The sequence below is a fragment of the Cyrtonyx montezumae genome, unplaced genomic scaffold, assembly GCF_038088225.1.
Source record: "Cyrtonyx montezumae isolate F1298 unplaced genomic scaffold, pur_monq_1.0 scaffold_37, whole genome shotgun sequence".
Lineage (NCBI taxonomy): Eukaryota > Metazoa > Chordata > Aves > Galliformes > Odontophoridae > Cyrtonyx > Cyrtonyx montezumae.
The window spans coordinates 763,633-780,560 of record NW_027072042.1 but is presented as its reverse complement, the minus strand read 5'-3'; the positions used below and the strand labels follow the sequence as shown (position 1 = coordinate 780,560).

At 53.6% G+C, this 16,928-nt stretch overlaps 1 protein-coding gene across 1 annotated transcript in view; it reads right to left on the bottom strand.

Annotated features, from left to right (window-relative positions):
* FCHSD2 (FCH and double SH3 domains 2) overlaps positions 1–1,975 on the bottom strand; it is a 113,524-nt gene extending 111,549 nt beyond the window's left edge. Inside the window, exon 1 of the mRNA XM_065745809.1 lies at positions 1,888–1,975. Coding sequence (XP_065601881.1) covers positions 1,888–1,908 — 21 coding nt within the window. The 5' untranslated portion in view covers positions 1,909–1,975. The remainder of the gene's footprint in view (positions 1–1,887) is intronic.
* Positions 1,976–16,928: the final 14,953 nt, after the last annotated feature.

Sequence of the window (16,928 nt, the reverse complement as noted above, 5' to 3'; positions counted from 1 at the left end):
GGGCATCCCACATACATCCCCGGCTTTACGCAGAAAAGGGCTCTATTTTTAACATGAACTTCAACATTTTTCATCCACACATGAGAGAAATCAACTCAAAATAAACAAACCTACACGAGATGACCCACGTAATGGAAATAACCTCAAGTGCAACAATGTCAGAGGAAAACAAGACACGTCTTACAACGGCAAGCAAAATGCAAAGAGAAGCAGCAGTGAAGACCTGCTCTGCTCCTGTGAAACGAGCGGTGAAGAGGCAGGAGGGAGCCAGGGCGAGGGCTACGGCAGGAGGGAGCCGGGGGGCGAACCCCCCCGCAGCCTCCAGGCAGCACAGCACAGCCCTGCAATCCCACCTCCGCACCCATCCATCCCTGCATCACGCAGGAGACCTTCAGCATCCACGGTGGCAGCCCGACTGCACCTCGGCAGGCAGCGATGCAAAGGGCACGCACGGATCTCGGAGCTGCACACCGCCCTCCTCCGCTCCTAGGAAGCAGCAGCTCCCCGGCCCCAAGCAGCCAGCTTGGGGGGGGCTCCGGCTCCCCCTCCATATAGCAAAGCCCCAGAGTGCAGCTTTCCAAATACCGAAGAAACCCGTCCCCGCACGCCAGCGCGGGGCTCGAGACTTCGCTACAGCTCAGATCTGCCGTACAGCAACCTGCCTGCGCCAGGAGCAGCCTTTAACCAAACCCACAGCCCCAGCACAGCCAGCCCAGTGCCCACCCTCCCCAGCAACCGGTGCGGAGCTCCGCACCCAGCCCTTCCCCCGCGCCTTGCTGCCTGCAGACCTCACCCCCAAGCTCCCCCGGCCCCAATTTAACGCTGTTCCCCTCCCCTTCCCCCCCCGCACAGCCCTTCCCATCTCTGCATCTCTCAGCTCAACCTCAATCCCCGCACAGCCCCCCTCAAGGCCCTCCCTATTTCCTCATACCCCTATGCACACCCCCATTCCCACTCCCCCCTTTCATTATTGTGCCCAGTCAGCACCACTGTCCGTTCCCCCCCCCACCTGCCCATGAGCCAACATAGACAAATATCCCAGTCAATTCAGTCACCCCCCCACCCCACGTTGCCTGTAAGCTATCCAAACGTAGCCCTAAATACCAGTCAATCTCAGTATGCCCCCCCAATCCAAATACACCACCACCTAACCAGCCCCACTGCTCCCCAGACTTGCTCAGGATCCCCCCCCCCACACACACCTGCAAGCCACACGCACCCCCAAATCACAGCCAACTTCACTGCCCCCAGATGTACCCAGGAACCCACTCCCCAGCCCCAACACCCGAACACAGCCCTAAATCCCAGTCTGCACAAGCATCCCCCGCTCTGAGACCGCCCCACAGCCAAACACAGCCCCAAATCCTCATCCTAACCTGCCCTGAATGCCCTTCAACTCCACACAGAGCCCTAAATCCCAGGCACTCCCAGTACCCCCCCCAAACACTGCCTCCAACAGCAGCCATGTCCCACCCCCCCAGCTCCAAACCAGCCCCAAAACCCCACTCAGCTCCACGACCCTCACCCAAACACTCCCTCAAACCCGCACCCCCCAACGCTAGCTCCAACCCCCAAACCAGCCCAGCCCCAAACCCCACTCAGCTCCACGACCCCAACACCGCCCCCCCCAGCCCCACGTCCCTCAGTCAGCATGGGAACCCACCCCAACCGCGGCCCCACACCCCATTCACCCCCCCGCCCCCAAACCCCCCCAGAACCCCCTCCATCTCCGAGCAGAGCCTCACCCCCCCACCCCAAACCCCACCTCAATCGCAGCCAGTACCCCCCCCACACCCCGCTGGGCCCCACCACCCCAAACGCAGCCCCAAATTCCAGTCGGCCCCACAACCACCCCCCCCCCCCCCACCCATCAAGGCGGGCCCTCACCTTCCTCGGCGGGGGCTGCATGGTGCTGCGCGGGGTCTCCACATCAATGCCCCCCCCCGGCAGCAGGACGCGGCCCCGGCTGCAGGAGGAGGAGCGGGACGAGGCGGCGAGCAGCGGGCGGCCGCCGTCCGCCTCCCGCTCTCGGGGTAGGAAGGGAACGGAACGCGGTCCTTCCCCCGAACGGCTCCGAACGAGCGGCGTCCCGAGGAGAGGGCAGGGGAGGGGAGGGGAGGGAGGCGGGGCACGGCGGGGCGGGAGGCGGCGGAGCGCGGCTCGGGAGCGCCGCGATGAGGGGGATAGAGGCGGCGGGAGCGCGGCCCGCCACGGGGGAAGGTGGCGAGAGGAGGCGGCCGGGCTGCCTAGAGCGGCCACCATAGAGATGGAGGTACAGAGGGGCGGGGCGGGCGCGGCCCGCGGGAAATGCGCCGCCCTGCGGCCCGGAGGGTGTGTGTGAGGGGGTGCGTGGGGGTGCGTGGGGGGTGGGTAGGGATGCATGGAGGTGGGGGCGGGTAGGAGGTGGATGGGGGGGCATGGCAGGGTGCATGGGGGGTGATTAAGGGGTACATGGAGGTGTATAGGGAACATAGAGGATGTATGGGGTGCAGAGGGGGCTCATAGGAGGTGCTGAGTTGGAGGAACGTAGAGGGACTGCATAGAGGGTGCATGGGGGTGGATATGGGGTGGGTAGGGGTGCGTGGAGGTGGGGGGTAGGTAGAGGGTGGATGGGGGGCATGGCAGGGTGCATGGGGGGTGATTAAGGGGTGCATGGGGGTGGGGTGGTGGGTAGGGGGTAGGTAGAGGTGCGTAGAGGGTGTATAGGGGTGCATTGAGGGTGTACGAGGCGATTTCAGGGTGTGCATGGGGGTGTGGGATGTACGGGGAGAAAAGGGTGCACCGGAGGTGGATGAGGGGATTTTGGGGTGTATGTGGTACGTAGAGGTTGCTTGGGGGGTGGATAGGGGGTGCGTGGCAGGGTGCATGGGGGATGATTAAGGGGTGCGTGGAGGTGGGGGGGGATAGGGGCTAGGTACAGGTGCATGGGGGTGCATAGGGGTGTGTGGAGGGTGCATCAGAGGTGTATGAGGGGATTTTGGGGTGCATGGGGTGTATGGGTATATGTAGAGTTTGCATGGGGGGAATAAGGGGGGCATGGCAAGGGTGGTGGGTAGGGGATCGGTAGAGGTGCATAGAGGGTGTAAAGGGGTGCAAAGGGGGTGTATAGGGGTGCATCGAGGGTGTATGAGGGGATTTTGGGGTGTTCATGGGGTTGTGGGGTGTATAGGGGTGTGGAGGTCTGTGGAGGTTGTATGTGGGGTGCATGGGTGTGTGTGGAGGGGTGCGTGGGGGTGATTAAGAGGTGCATGGGGTGTGTATAGGGAACATAGAGGATGTGTAGGGGTGCATAGGGGCTGAGTGGGTGGAACATAGAGGGTGCATGAGGGCCTATGGGACTGCATAGAGGGTGCATGGGGGGTGGATAGGGGTGCGTGGAGGTCGGGGGTGTGCAGGGGGTGGATAGGGGTGCATGGAAGTGATTAGAAGAGGCAGACAGAGTGCACATGTGTGCACAAGGTGTGCAAAGTGGCGCACAGAAAGGGTGCGTGGGAGAAGGCACAGAAGGGGCAGGAAAGAGGGAGAGCACGGGAGGGTGCACAGAAGAGCTGCACGTGGGGTTGCAAGAAGGGCATGCAAAGGTTTGGGTGCAAAGTGCACGCAGGGATACGCACAGAGGTGTGCTCAGGGAGCGTGCAAAGAGTGAACGGGGAGCATGCAAGGGGTGCAGGGATGTGCAGTGCTCCGTCCCCGTGCACCACGCCGACTTGCAGCTTGGCATGCCCTGCCCTGCTGCACAGCCACCAGCTTTGAGCCAGACGAGAGCACCCCGGTGTGGTGCCTGCTTTTCTGGGAGAGCACTGCTGCCACATGGGTGCAGCAGAGCCCAGGAGGCAGCAGTGCTGCTCCCCACCACGCACTGTGTGACTGTGTGGTGCCTCGGGTTCAGCCTGCATGGCCTGACTCTGCCTTAGCTTTATTAGATCTGCTGCAATCAAACCTTTGAAATATTAAACTGCATTTGAACGTTTCCTTGAAGAAAATGACCCAGGTGGTTTGCAGAGTGCGAGGCAATTCTCCTAATTGCATTTCCCCAAGTGCTCCAGCAGTGCTGCTGCCTCCTTCATCACTGATGTGCTGCTTCACTCCAGTTCCCAAACGGTGACCTCAACCTTCCCCGGGCTTTAACAGCCTTTCACATTTCCTCAAGCTAAATGCAACTCGGTTCCTCCATCCTCCTGCAGCTATTTGTTTATTTAGTGCTTCTAATTAGTCGGACTCCCCCAGGAAAGCTTCCCTAATTAGCTTCCCCCAGGAAAGCTTCTCTAAATGATGCAGTGCAGGAGTGTCCTCTGCTGACACACACTGCAGCTCTGCACCACACTGGCTGCAGAGGGACACAGGTGTCTGGGTATGTGCAGGCCAGGAGAGCAAGCCCTGCTCTAAAGATCTCCTACAGGGATGTTTGGATCTCATATAGGGAGGTATAGATCTCCTACAGGGATGTATAGACCTCATATAGGGATGTACAGATCTCATATAGGGGTATGTGTGTGGAAAGCATGGCGTGGGGCACAATGGAGACTGGATGTGATGGATGTTGACTAGAAGTGGGTCTTGTCCTCCTGGGCTTCAGGAAGGCTTTCCCCCATCGGATCCTCATAGAAAATACGTTGGGTATTAGTGAAAATTTCTTCTCCAAAAGAATGGCGTTACACCAACACAGGCTGCCCATGGGCCACCATCCCTGGAGGTTTTCTAGGACCATGAGGGATGTGGTCTGTGAGCATGGTGGGTTGAGTTGGAGATCTTGGAGATCTTCTCCAACCTCAATGATTTGACAATTCTACCAACACCCAGCGATGGGTGTGGGGAAGAGCTTTGAGGAGCATGGGGACCACCTCTAATTCCCAGCTCAGGGTCATGTCCTCTCTGCAAAACTCACTGCAGTCAACAGGAAAAGCTCCCATTGAGTTCAGTGCTTTTTGGCACCAGTCCCTGGCTGCTGATATCATGGCTTGGTCAAATAAATATTTTGTGATAACTTCAGAAGTGAAAGCGGGCGATGCTTGGCTCCTGGGCTGAAAGCAGGCAAAGGGAAAAGGGAATTGCTTCTAATGTGGTGGGGATGGGAATTTGGCCCTTGGTTTGGTCTTGGTTGTGTCTCTACCAAGCAACAGTGGGGACACATTGCAGCCATGGACCACGAGTTGTGGGTGTTCTCAGGGTTGTCACCCCAAACCTGGGCTTACTCTACATCACCTTGCCGAGGAGCCAACATGGAAAATACCCCAGCACCACAGAGGTTGTCCTATTCCCTCACAGAGTGGGAAATAAAGAAAACTCAAAGGCTGCGATGCCCCGAGTGGTTCAGCAAATAATTCTCCAGCTCATTGATTTTAATCTTCTGGAATGCTTTTGTGTAAATGAGGCGATGTGTGAAGAGCCGTCCCATCCTGCAGCTCTTCATGGGGTCTCCGGGTGTGAGATGCTGGAGGGGATGGGGCCTCGTGTCCTTACGGGCAGCATCAGAGTGAGGAGGGGCTCTTTGGGTTTTGTGTGAGCAGTGCTGGGTTACACAAGGGAGGTAAGAGCTCAACGTGGAGTCAATACCGTAAGGAGAATACAGACGTAAGTCAGGCTCGTGTGTCATCTATCTTTTCATTCTTCCCTCCTGATCTCATTCCCTGAAGGGGTTCAAACCTCTTTGAGAACAACGAGCTCCCAGAGAGCCAGGAAAAAGAGCTTTCATTCCCTCATTACTGCAAAGCTACACGTCTGCGTCGGAGCACCAGCACATCACACCATGGGCAGGGTGATTCATGCAGGAGGCAGCTCCGGCTGCGAGAGCCCTGCGGGCAGACGCTTCCTCCAGCTAATAATAAAGGCGTTTGCTGACGGAGCAGATTTTGGCTGCTGAACTGGCAGAAGCTCTCCTGGCACGGGGGGGGGTTGCTCACCAACTCGAGGCACAGAGAGAGGAGTGGTCCCCACTCTGCGGAGAGAGTGAGGGGACACCTCCCTCCAGGATGTCAGCTTTTGGTATTAAATAGGGGTATATTGGAAATTGAATGCTTAATGGGTGTTATGGATGGATGGATGGATGGATGGATGGGTGGATGGATGGGTGGATGGATGGGTGGATGGATGGGTGGATGGATGGATGGGTGGATGGATGGATGGATGGGTGGATGGATGGATGGATGGATGGATGGATGGATGGATGGATGGATGGATGGATGGATGGATGGATGGATGGGTGGATGGATGGATAGGTGGGTGGAACAGACAGAAGGATAGATAGAAAAGTTTAATAGAGCTGTGAGGGGACTGGAGCACAATACAAGAAACATCTGAGGGAACTGGAATGGTTCGGTTTGGGGAAGTGGCTCAGGGGAGATATTACTGCCCTCTGAAGCTCTCTGAGAGGAGGTTGTAGCAAGGTGGGGGCCGGCCTCTGCTCCCAGGTAACAGCAATAGGATGAGAGATTGTGGCCTCTTGTTGCACAGGGGAGGGTCAGGATGAGTATTAAGAGAAATTTATTCCATGGAAGAGTGATCAGGGACTGGAACGGACTGCCCAGGGAAGTGGTGAAGTCACAATCCCTGGAGGTGTTCAAGAAACGTGTAGATGCAGCACTAAGGAACATGGTTTAGTTGGCAACATTGGTGGTAGATGGATGGTTGGATTAGATGATCTCAAAGGTCTTTTCCAACCTTAATGACTCTATGATTCTATAGATGAATGGCTAGATGGATGGATAGATATGTACATAGATAGATAGGTGGACAGATAAATGAATAGATACATAGGTACAAACATACATACGTGGATAGATACAGAAGAAAAAGAGTGAAGATATGAAAGGAAATGGGAAAAAAATGTATGAAAGAATGACTAAAAGAATGAAATTGTCCTTAATAATTGTTATACCCTGGGAGTGTTGCAGTCGTTCCCTTCCCCATCCATATTTTGGCTATCAAAGGATCCAGCCACGCCGTGGGGCATGTAAACCCAGACTATCCCAACTCACAAGTATGATCAGGGCAGGGAAGCAGGAGGGACAAGGGGCTCTGGCCCTGCTTCAGCTGTTCAAATCCCCCCCGTGCACTCAGGCACAGATGCTGGGTGCTCCAGCAGAGCTTTTCCAGTGCTTCATTTTGCTCAGAATTTCCCCCAGTTCCTTGTTTGACCTCCATGTCAACCTCATCATTCCTTCCCCCAGGAATTTTTCCCCAAGCAAAGCAGAGCGTGGAGACGGTGCTGGAGCCTCCGGGCTCTCCCCACATGGGGGTGCCATGACGATGTGAATGGGGCTGAGCTCTTAGCAATCCCTGAAGAGCTTTTTCTTCACATCCTTTCTGGGGATGATCCTCAATTCACAACGCAACATGAAAGTAGGGGTGTCCTGTGCAACCCAGCGTTAGTCTGAGAGGCAGATTGCCTTGGGCTGGAAAATGGTTGGTAATTCTCTGACCCAGAGAGGTATCAACTATCCCCAGCACCATCAGATCACTCTGTGTTGAGTGCTCACCTTGTTTACACGCTGTATTTTACCTCCTTAGCTGACCAGTGTCAGTCATGGCAGGTGAAATATAACAACAAAGCAACTGAGACAGCTCAAGCTTTGCCATTAAAAACAAACAAACAAACAAACAAAACTTTTCTATAGATCAGGAAAATAAAGCTTTACAGAGCATCCTTTTTGCGTGTTTGGGCATTCCTCAGCCGGAGAAAATCACTCCTTGCAGCTTGCCATAACACAGTGCAAGTGGCTCTGCAGGAGCCCGCTCTGTGACTCAGCCTCCTCCAGGTTAAGCTGGGGTGGAACCCAAACTGCCAGCGGGGATGGAGGTCAAGCTGAGCAGCGAAGCAGGCTGGAAAGGAGCTGGTGTGGCCCTGCTGCATCCTGCTTGGGCTTGTCCCACCACACTGCAGTGAAGGCAGCGTCAGTGCACCCGGGCAGCTTTGTTCCTTGCCGTCTCAGCCTCTCCCCATTCCTTGTTCGTCGTGTTTCTCATACCTAGGGGGTGGGTCTGAGATTAATTTTCATGAGAACACATCCAAAGAGTAAATATCTGTGAGCAGAGAGGGTTGGCAGGTTGGTGGGGGCTGTTTTCCATCAAGAATTGGCCACTTTCCTGCACTGTCTCTGGGTGCTGGTGACCAGACAGACGTGAACACCAGGTTCTACGAGGAGGAATCTGCCCATCCCGAGCAGGAATGCTGGCCTGGCGCAGAAGGTTAACTGTTTCTGCATCTATCCAGAAAGGGCTTGGATGACTAGTTGGACTGGATGATCTACAGTTGGACTGGATGATCTTGGAGGTCTTTTCCAACCTTGGCGATACCGTTATTCTATGACTTCTCAATGCTTTCAATGGAGGTGACATCTCTGCTGGTGTAAATCAGGTCAGTCACCCTTGTATGAGTGCTGTGTCCCACCCTATGCACTGGGAGTGGGTGGGAGAGATGATGTGAGGACTGGCAGGAGATGAGGGATAAGACCAGTGATGGGTTTTAGCCCTCGGGTGGGAATGACTCTGCCATGGCCTGGCGCAGGAGGGAGATCCACAATGCACCACCCCATTGGGTCACATTAAACACATAGCTGATCTTTGTCCTCTGTGTTACACCAGGAGTGTGGCAGGAGGAAAAGGGAGGTCATGGATGTCACAGGAGTAGAGGAAACACAAAAGGTGACTCCAAGAGCCATCCAGAAACTGTCCTGAAGTTAGAGGGGATCCACAGCTCCTTGGGCTCCTCCAAACTCTTCCATTGGACATGGGCATAGGCATGGATGTGACCATGGTCCTCAAAGCTGGGACATATCTGCTAAGCTGCTCTGGGAGGAGGTTATGGGAGCTGTCTTCATGAAGATGACCCTAACCCTCCTGAATTTTACTCAACACTGATAGCCTGGCCTCTCCCACCCCATTGGCACACATGAGGTTTTCTGGCTGCCAGGCAGCATGTTTCCTGTGTGGCCTCAGGAATGGCACTGTATTGAGATTTCTGAGACCTCAGAAGGGTTGGTGTGACCGTCAGAAAATGACGGCAGTAAGAGGACACTGAGAAAAAGAGGATGAAAGGAAAAGATAGCAAGAAACAACAGGAGACAGCTAGAGGAAGCATGGAGCCAGGGAGAAAAGCCAACAAGGTGTGAGACAGATTATAGAGAGACAAGAGGAACAGTGGACCTGCAGGTCAGGGAACTGTAGATTGCTTCCACGTTTGTGTCCATGGGAAGAGACAGAAAGGATGCCTCCAGCTCACAGATACCCGCTCTCTGCAGAAATGTCGAAGCCCACCTTGCAGGAACCCTAACCCCTCCCCCACCACAGTCTTGCCACGACACATGCCATCACCCCAACCCAATCCCAGAGGGAAAAACCTCTTTAATTATCTTTACCAGGTGACTTCTGCGTCCTCCACAGTCCCTTCTTCATGGGCAGAGCTCTCCTGCCAGCAGTTCCCCTGCCCACCCATGCGTCACCACTGCTCTCCCCCCTTAATGTGTAACTTGAAGCTCCCTCGGGCACATTTCTGTGATCACAGCATTATATGTTCCCTGCTGGGTGCATCCCTGCTTGCTTATAGCATCGGTATTTTTATGTGTGGTGTCATGTGAAAGGCACGGGCTGGGGAGGGCTGGGCTGGCTGGAGAAGGGTCTCCTGGATCCCCTGTCTCTTCACAGCTACCAAGTGGACAATCCCTTGGAGAGGACTTCTTCGGAAATGCATCTGAGAGCAGTTTTGGAGACCAGGAGCTCAACAGGGCCAGTGGTCTTGTGGGGTTTGGAAAAGCCCCGGGATGAAGAGAGTCCTTGACTGTGCAGGGCCACATTGACCCATGGCCCAGCCCAGTTCCATGCCTGCTTGATCGTAGCCCTGGTTATCAGCACCAGCCATTCCCACCATGCCGGCACTGATGTTCTTCCTGGTGCTCTCTACCTCCATCCACCTGGACCTGTTCGCCTTTCACCTCCTTGTCTCCTTTCCTGCAGCCATGGGCAACTGAAGAGAGGCAGACCCAGTGTTCTGTTGGGATGTAAGACCCCTTCAGTCCCAAACCATCCAACTTTGAAGCCCAGGCTGTGGTTCAGCCATGAGTCTGGATGAAGCCTCAGATTCTGCAAGGACCTGTTCCCATGGAGAACAGCAACTTTTCCAAACCAAATATGGCAAGTTTTCTGCCAATACTGTGGCCACAAGCCCAATATTCCCTTTTCATTTTCCTCATGCTTTGCACACTGCTATCATCTCGACCACTGAAGTGAAGGTTGGATCAGGAGAATTTCTTCCTTATACATTTTTCTACTGCCTTCAACCACAAAGTTTCTATGGTGCAAGTCAGCAACTTTCACATCCTTCTCTCTTGCACATCTTGGAGATGTCACTATCTGTTTCCTTCTCCTCTGTTTCATTCTTCCCCATGAATGGGATGAGACCTCATCACTAAATTTTACACCGGGGGTCATACAAGTGAAGAAACACTGAGGTTTTCTTTCTTGGATAAGGTGTATGAATCTCATCACAGTTGGTTCTTCCAAGTAAAAACCCAAGTTAAAATCCAGTACATGCAAGAAAACTGAAGTGAATCTTCTAAGCTAACTCCATGGGGAACTGCAGGCATTGCCAGGATCCTGCTCCAAAAAGGGCCAACCAGAAGGGGGCAAGAGATGTGAAGACATGGATGGTTGGGTGTCCAGGGGGATGCCCATCCCTGTGTGGTGAAGATTTTGGGAGTACCCATTCACGTATGGGTGAAGGCCTTGGACGTGCCTACCCCTGTGCAGGAGACCTCAGGTGTGCCAATCCATGTATGGTGGAAGCCTTGAATTTTCCTGTCTCTGTATAGATGAAGATCTTGGAGTTCTTGCTCACATATGGGCAGAGGAATTGGGAGTGCCCATCCTCTGCAAAGACCAGGAAGGAAGTGAAACTGAATGTGGAGCTGGCAGGATGGCATGAGTCAAACTCAACATTTTATCCCACTGTGCATAGGGCCCAGTACCCTCCTTTGAGGGGGTGGGTGCTGGGAGACCCGGGCTTAGTGCTGGGCCTTGGTCTGTGAGAGCAGAACAGAGGCTTCCTCTGCAAACAACAAGAGGAGGTGGGAGCAATGTGCTGATCTTAGGGCCAGGCTTTGGAGAAGATGGTTTTCAGGTTGGAAAAGACCTCTGAGATCATCAAGTCCAACTGTTCACCTGAGGTGAGCACTGAGTCAGCTGCAGGAGCACAGGTGAACGCAATGCACGTGTGTGACCAGAAGGGGTGGAGTCTGACTCCACCTCTCCCAGGCCCCATTTAAGGGGGAAGGATCTCTTTTTGGAGATTGGGAAGGATCTCTTTTTGGAGATTGCTCCTTTGGAGTTTCCTCCTGTGAGCCTGGGATGTGGGTGAGCATTTTCTTTTGATTGTATCTTTCCATCATGGTAAACTTTCTAACTATACCATCTGCACAATATCTTGACTACAGAACCATTTGACATCATTCCTTCTGTTAACCATACAATGGTCAACAACATCCTGACTGCACTAAGCAGGCCTGGGCTGGGTGTGCTGCTGAAAGGACATGTTTCTTGTTCACAACTCAGCAACTCCCTTTCCCCATAGAAAAGCCTAACACCTTCCGGAGCAAATTGCTTTGGCTGCTTCTAGAGCCTTGCTTGTGTGTACTTTGTGAGAGATGATCCTTCCCTATAGGGGAATGGATAGTTGATAGGTGTCAGGAGCAAACAGTGAGACCCACATATTCAACTGCCTCTTACACAACAGCTGCCCTGGAGAGTGACTTTTCACCTCTGAGCCATAGGGGAAACGAGACAGGAATCCATTTGCTTTTTTAATGCCATGAAAAATGTAATCCATTTGCTTTGCCTGTTCACAAATGCAGCTCAGATCCATCATAGCCCTTCAGTATACATGGGCAGGATTCACATCCAGCAATGCATTGCTTAAGAACCTCAGAAGAAGGGCTGGATCCTCCTCACTAGGCACACAAAGCTGAGATCCTGCAGGCGTGCCTGTGACGTGGATGGGCCTCAAATATTCAGGATGAGGTTTCTTGCCTGTGCTGCTGTTTGCCTCTTCAGGCATGTTTTGCTACTGATGTTTGCCTTTCTATGCACCTGAGCTCCTCTAAACTGAGTGCCAGGGAGTGGCCGAGAGCATCACGCTGCTGGCGGTGGCAGGCACAACTCAGGCTGGGACATGGTGGGGAGCCCTGCCATGTGGGAAGGTTCTGAGTGCCCTCATGACCTTCAATCCCCCAGCTCCAGGCTGGGGGGCAGCACCTGGGAAACCTATCAGTGATTATGGCACAGGAATAGCCTCTGCAGTCATACAAGTGGAGATGAAATTGTAGACGGAGAGCGTCCTGCTGCCCTGGGAGAGAAGCAGTTGCCAGGCAGTACGGGGGAGAAATGTCACCTGGGTGTGAATGTCACCCTTGCCAGGATGTGGGAGTGATTTCCATCTCTCAGGCATTACTTCTCCTGCTGCAGAAAGCATTGTCTGGAGCTGGAAAGTCCTCCTGGCTGATTTCTTTCTGATCTTACTGACCAATAAATGTGACCGTTTGCCTTTTCCATGTTTTTGTCAGCCCCGTGTTTGTCCTACATATCTCTATGGGTTCACATGCCCATCACTGTCCCTTTGTGAACACCCATGCCTGGGCATGGAAGCCTTGAATGAGAGTGTTATTGAACTCTGGTGGCACAGGAACATGGCCTAGATGCAGCCCTCTATGAGCAGGACTAAATCCACCCATACAGGTGCCACAGTTTGTTGACATGGTGCATCCATTGGAGCTGGATTTGGGCTGAAAGAACCCTATGTGTGTCTATAGGGATGGCCAAGGCTCAGGGAATTGGGATAGGGCAACCCTAAAGTGCTGTGGGACAGTGGACGTTCCCTCCTGAGTAATGCATTGATTTGAGTCTCTGTGAACAGATTGGAAAACAGAGGGCAAAGAGGAAATCTGACAGCTGGGGGTAGAGAGGAGGCAAATAGTTAATCCAACCTTGAGCTGCAGATGCAATGCCCCACTACAACAGCACTTCTGAGACCTCCTCGTGCACGCTCTGAGGAGGGCTGGAGGACCAGAGTACTCTCAAGCTCTCCTTTAACAATCCCTGTAACTCTTTAGCACCTGCATGGTGAGGTGGATCAAGCTTTGGGAACAGCAGTGGGTTGGGGAGGGCGGGCTACGTGCTGCAAACAAAGCTGCTGGAGAAATTGGGTTCAGCAAGGATGAGTGCAGCTGGTCAGGTTGGAGCAGCCAGCTGGAAAGGGGTTTTAAAGGTGAGGAGTGGTGGTGCAAGCTATCCTCAGGTCACTGGGGTGTGTTTGCAGAACTGAAAGCCAACAGTGCTTTGAGTGGTGTTAGTGGAGGGCAGCTTATATCACCAGGCTTTGATTCTTGCCCTTTGCTTGGTGATGGTGAGGCCCCATCTGGGCACTGGGACCAGTGTGGGGCTTCCCAGCAGCAGGTTGAGGGCAGTGAGTCCAGCAGAGTGACTGGGATGGAGATGAGGACACACGAGGAGGGGCTGAGAGTTGGGAGTGCAGCTGCCCAAGGGGATTTAAGTCCAGGATCCCTACTGGGATGGCGTGGGGAAGATGGAGCTGGGCCATCCCTGGAGGTCCCAGCATTGGGGCAAGAAGCAGCATCACAAACTGTGAAAATGGAAATTTTCATTAAGTACTTGGAGAAAAAAGTCTCCGTAAGGGTGGATGAAGCCTGGAGTCAGAGGTGAGTCTTCCTCTTTGGAGACATCCAAGCCTGCCCTGGGCACAGCTGGCTTCAACAGAGCAAAGCCCATCCCATGGGGCTTCACCAGTTCTTGGAGTGGGGCACCGTGTTGCTGTCACCAGCAGCTCCATCCTCCAAGCAGAGCTGAAACAGAACTGATGAAAGGTAATATTGTGGAAAATGATTCCCTGGTCACTGTAAACAGTGGGGAAACATTGTGGAAATGTGATAAGCTAACACAATTAAATCTCTCTGCTTCATCCAGCTGGTGTGGTTTTGGTTCAGGCTCTTGAGGAGGTGTGCAGGTGTGACATTTCTGCCACATTCACCTTTAACAGATGGGGAAACTGAGTCACGGGCTTTCCCACACTCCTGTTCCCTCATCCCTGTCAGGCTGCCCACCTGGATTTAGGGTTATTTTGACCCCTGAATTTCAGGGCAGAGGGCACTCCTTAGCTGGGCATTCAGCTCCCAGAAGCTCTAAAGCCATGACCCTGTAAGATGACCCTGACCCATCTCCCCATACTAGATGACCTCAGATCCCTCACAGCAGAACTCTGCAGACAAGTGGTTGTTGCCCTAGGGCTCATTAGCACGAGCAATGAGCCTGGCCCAGTAGTGACCATCAGCTTTCCCCACTGGTCTGACCGGTTCCCATCACCCCATGGCCGTGGTGGGACAGAGAACACAGACCCACAGCAGTGCATTGGACCATGGTGGTGCTGGGAGTCCCCCCACACGTTGCTGGGCCCAGCAGACATGGGAAGAAGCATGGCATTGTGTTCCAGTATAACTGCTTCATTACGAAGGAAAGGTCACTGGAGAGCCAACCCAGAGGGCTCCCCGAGAAGGGGAGAGGCTCCTCCTGCTGCAGGAAGACGAGTGACTCACTCCTATGGAAAGTAGAGGGATGAGGGAGAATATCCCTCTCCCTGGTGGCGACCTATCTGCGTATAAATCTCCATCCACTTCCCTCACACATACTCACTCTTTGCTATTTCTATTCCTGGGGTTTTCTTATCAGATAGTCTATTTATTCTGAAAGTCACAGAGGTTCCTCGCTGTGGCTCCAAGCACATCCTGGTGCTTTGCCACGGCCACCCCACAGCTGATCCCCACGCCTGGAAACACCAGGAAACACCTGCAGGCATTTAGCTGATGGAAAAGTCTTCCTCGTGGTGTTTTCTAACCAGGAGGAGATAGATTCTGCTGTGCAGCCTTTGTGTGAGCTCTCAGCTCCAAGGTGGTGGTGATCACTGGATGGATAAGCTCAAATTGTTTAAAGCACCAAACAGCCATGCACGGGGCACAGACTGCAGGGAAGAAGCAGTGTTAAACACCAGGACCCACTGGGAAGGAGGCAGGGCCGTCTCCATGTGGATCTCTAACACAAAACACAGCACCTTCCTGCCAGAAGGTCCGAGCTGTTGGTTTCATAGGGGTTGCATAGGGTGAAATTCAGGTGGCAGCCAAAGCCTGACCCTGCTTATCTGTGGGTCTGGGCTGCTCCGTCGCTGATGTGGCTTTGCACTTTCACTCTGACCCCAATCAGTGGAGATTCATTGAGCAGAGGATGCCAGGATAACCCTGGTTGGAAGGAACCACAGGAGCATCAAGCATCACCCAACCCTTGGCTCTCATCGTGGGCATAGGATGAAGGAGCATCACCATCACCACTCCTGGGAAAGCCCAGGTGGCATCGGATGGCTCTGGGAATGCTGGGAAGGAGCTCTTCTGGGTTAATGCACATCCCCAGCTGCTGTTTGAGCTTCTGGAGGCCTCGGGTTTGTTCACCCAACCTGGCAAAACGATGCTGCTATAAGGGGTTTAACTCTTTGCAGAGGGCACTCTACTTGTCCTGCAGTCCTCCCCCGACCTGTGTTTCATGGGCTGTATGCTGCCAGACTCTCTCCTTGGGGATAACATTTCATTTCTCCTTCCCTCCCTCCTTTCCTACACGCATCCTTAGACCCGATTTATGTTTTCCTCTTGTGATGTCCTGACCAATACCCACTTCATTAAGCACTCAATTACTCTCCACTTGTATTTAGCTTGGAAACACTCTCCTTTGATTTCAAGACTCGTTTGGGGAAAGAAAAAAGAAAACAAACCCAAGACCGACTGTACCAGTTGGTTAAACAAACGATTGCCTCCAAACTTGTTTTTGCAAATCTGGACTTTCCAGTACTGCTCGAAGGTGATAGGTGGATCTACAGGGAAATAACCGCATGGCAGGGCAGGAATGGAGGTCTGCTCAGCTGCTAACAGGATCCCCAGGGAGCTGAGGGTGATGAAGGCGCTGAGCACCGCCAGCACTGTGAGCACACACCCAGCACCACGGTGCTCTCCGTCCGTGTCAGCCCCATCAGCCATCCCAAGCCCAGAATACAGCCCGGGAGGCTCCGGATTCATCCCTGGAACGTGACCTTTGCAAGCGGGGAGGGGCGGGAGAGTTATTTTAGCCACGGTGGCAAAGATCCAAGAAAGAAAAGCCAGCCAGGCTTGAGATAAGAATATTGGCCCTCTGACAAGGACACGGGCTGCGAGCGAGGCTTCAGGCCAGCCTCGCTTCTGGGGAATGTTGTTGATGGGCACAGGAAAATGGGGGTCAAGAAAACCTCACATCTGTTGAGGGAGCACACAGCCATCACCCCATGTTTCCCCCCATCCCCGAGAAATCAGAGTGGGTTACATTTCCAGCTCTCAGAGTGCTCTGATCCCATCCCAGCTGCAGTCACAGAGCTCTGCGTTTTGAGTGTTGGCTTCATCAGCCCCAGTGGGGTTTGACTGGTGTTAAATGGGGCAAGGTGGGGAAATGCAGGAGAACTAAGCTCGGTGATTGGAGGGGTTTGAAAAGAGAGCAGGTGAATTTCATCCTTCTTCCGCAGGATTTCATCAAGAATTGGTGTGGCCCTCATGTGGCTCTGCTTCAAATGGGTTTGTCTCCATGGGGAAGCTGCTATGGGGATGATGTGGATGCAGAAGGAAGCTACACACACACTTGGGCAGGAAGCAGCATGGGTCCTTGGGGTTGGGGAATCCCTCATCAAGTCAGGACGTTCTCAGCTTGGAGTCTGAAGTTTGGCTTGGTGAGCTCCTTCCATCCATGGGAAACCTTGATTTAAATGAACGTCTCCTCAGCCAAGCTGGGCAAGTAGCATCCTCCAACACATGGAGCTGCAGAAAGCACAGAATCAGTGAATCAATAAGGTTGGAAAAGTCCTCCAG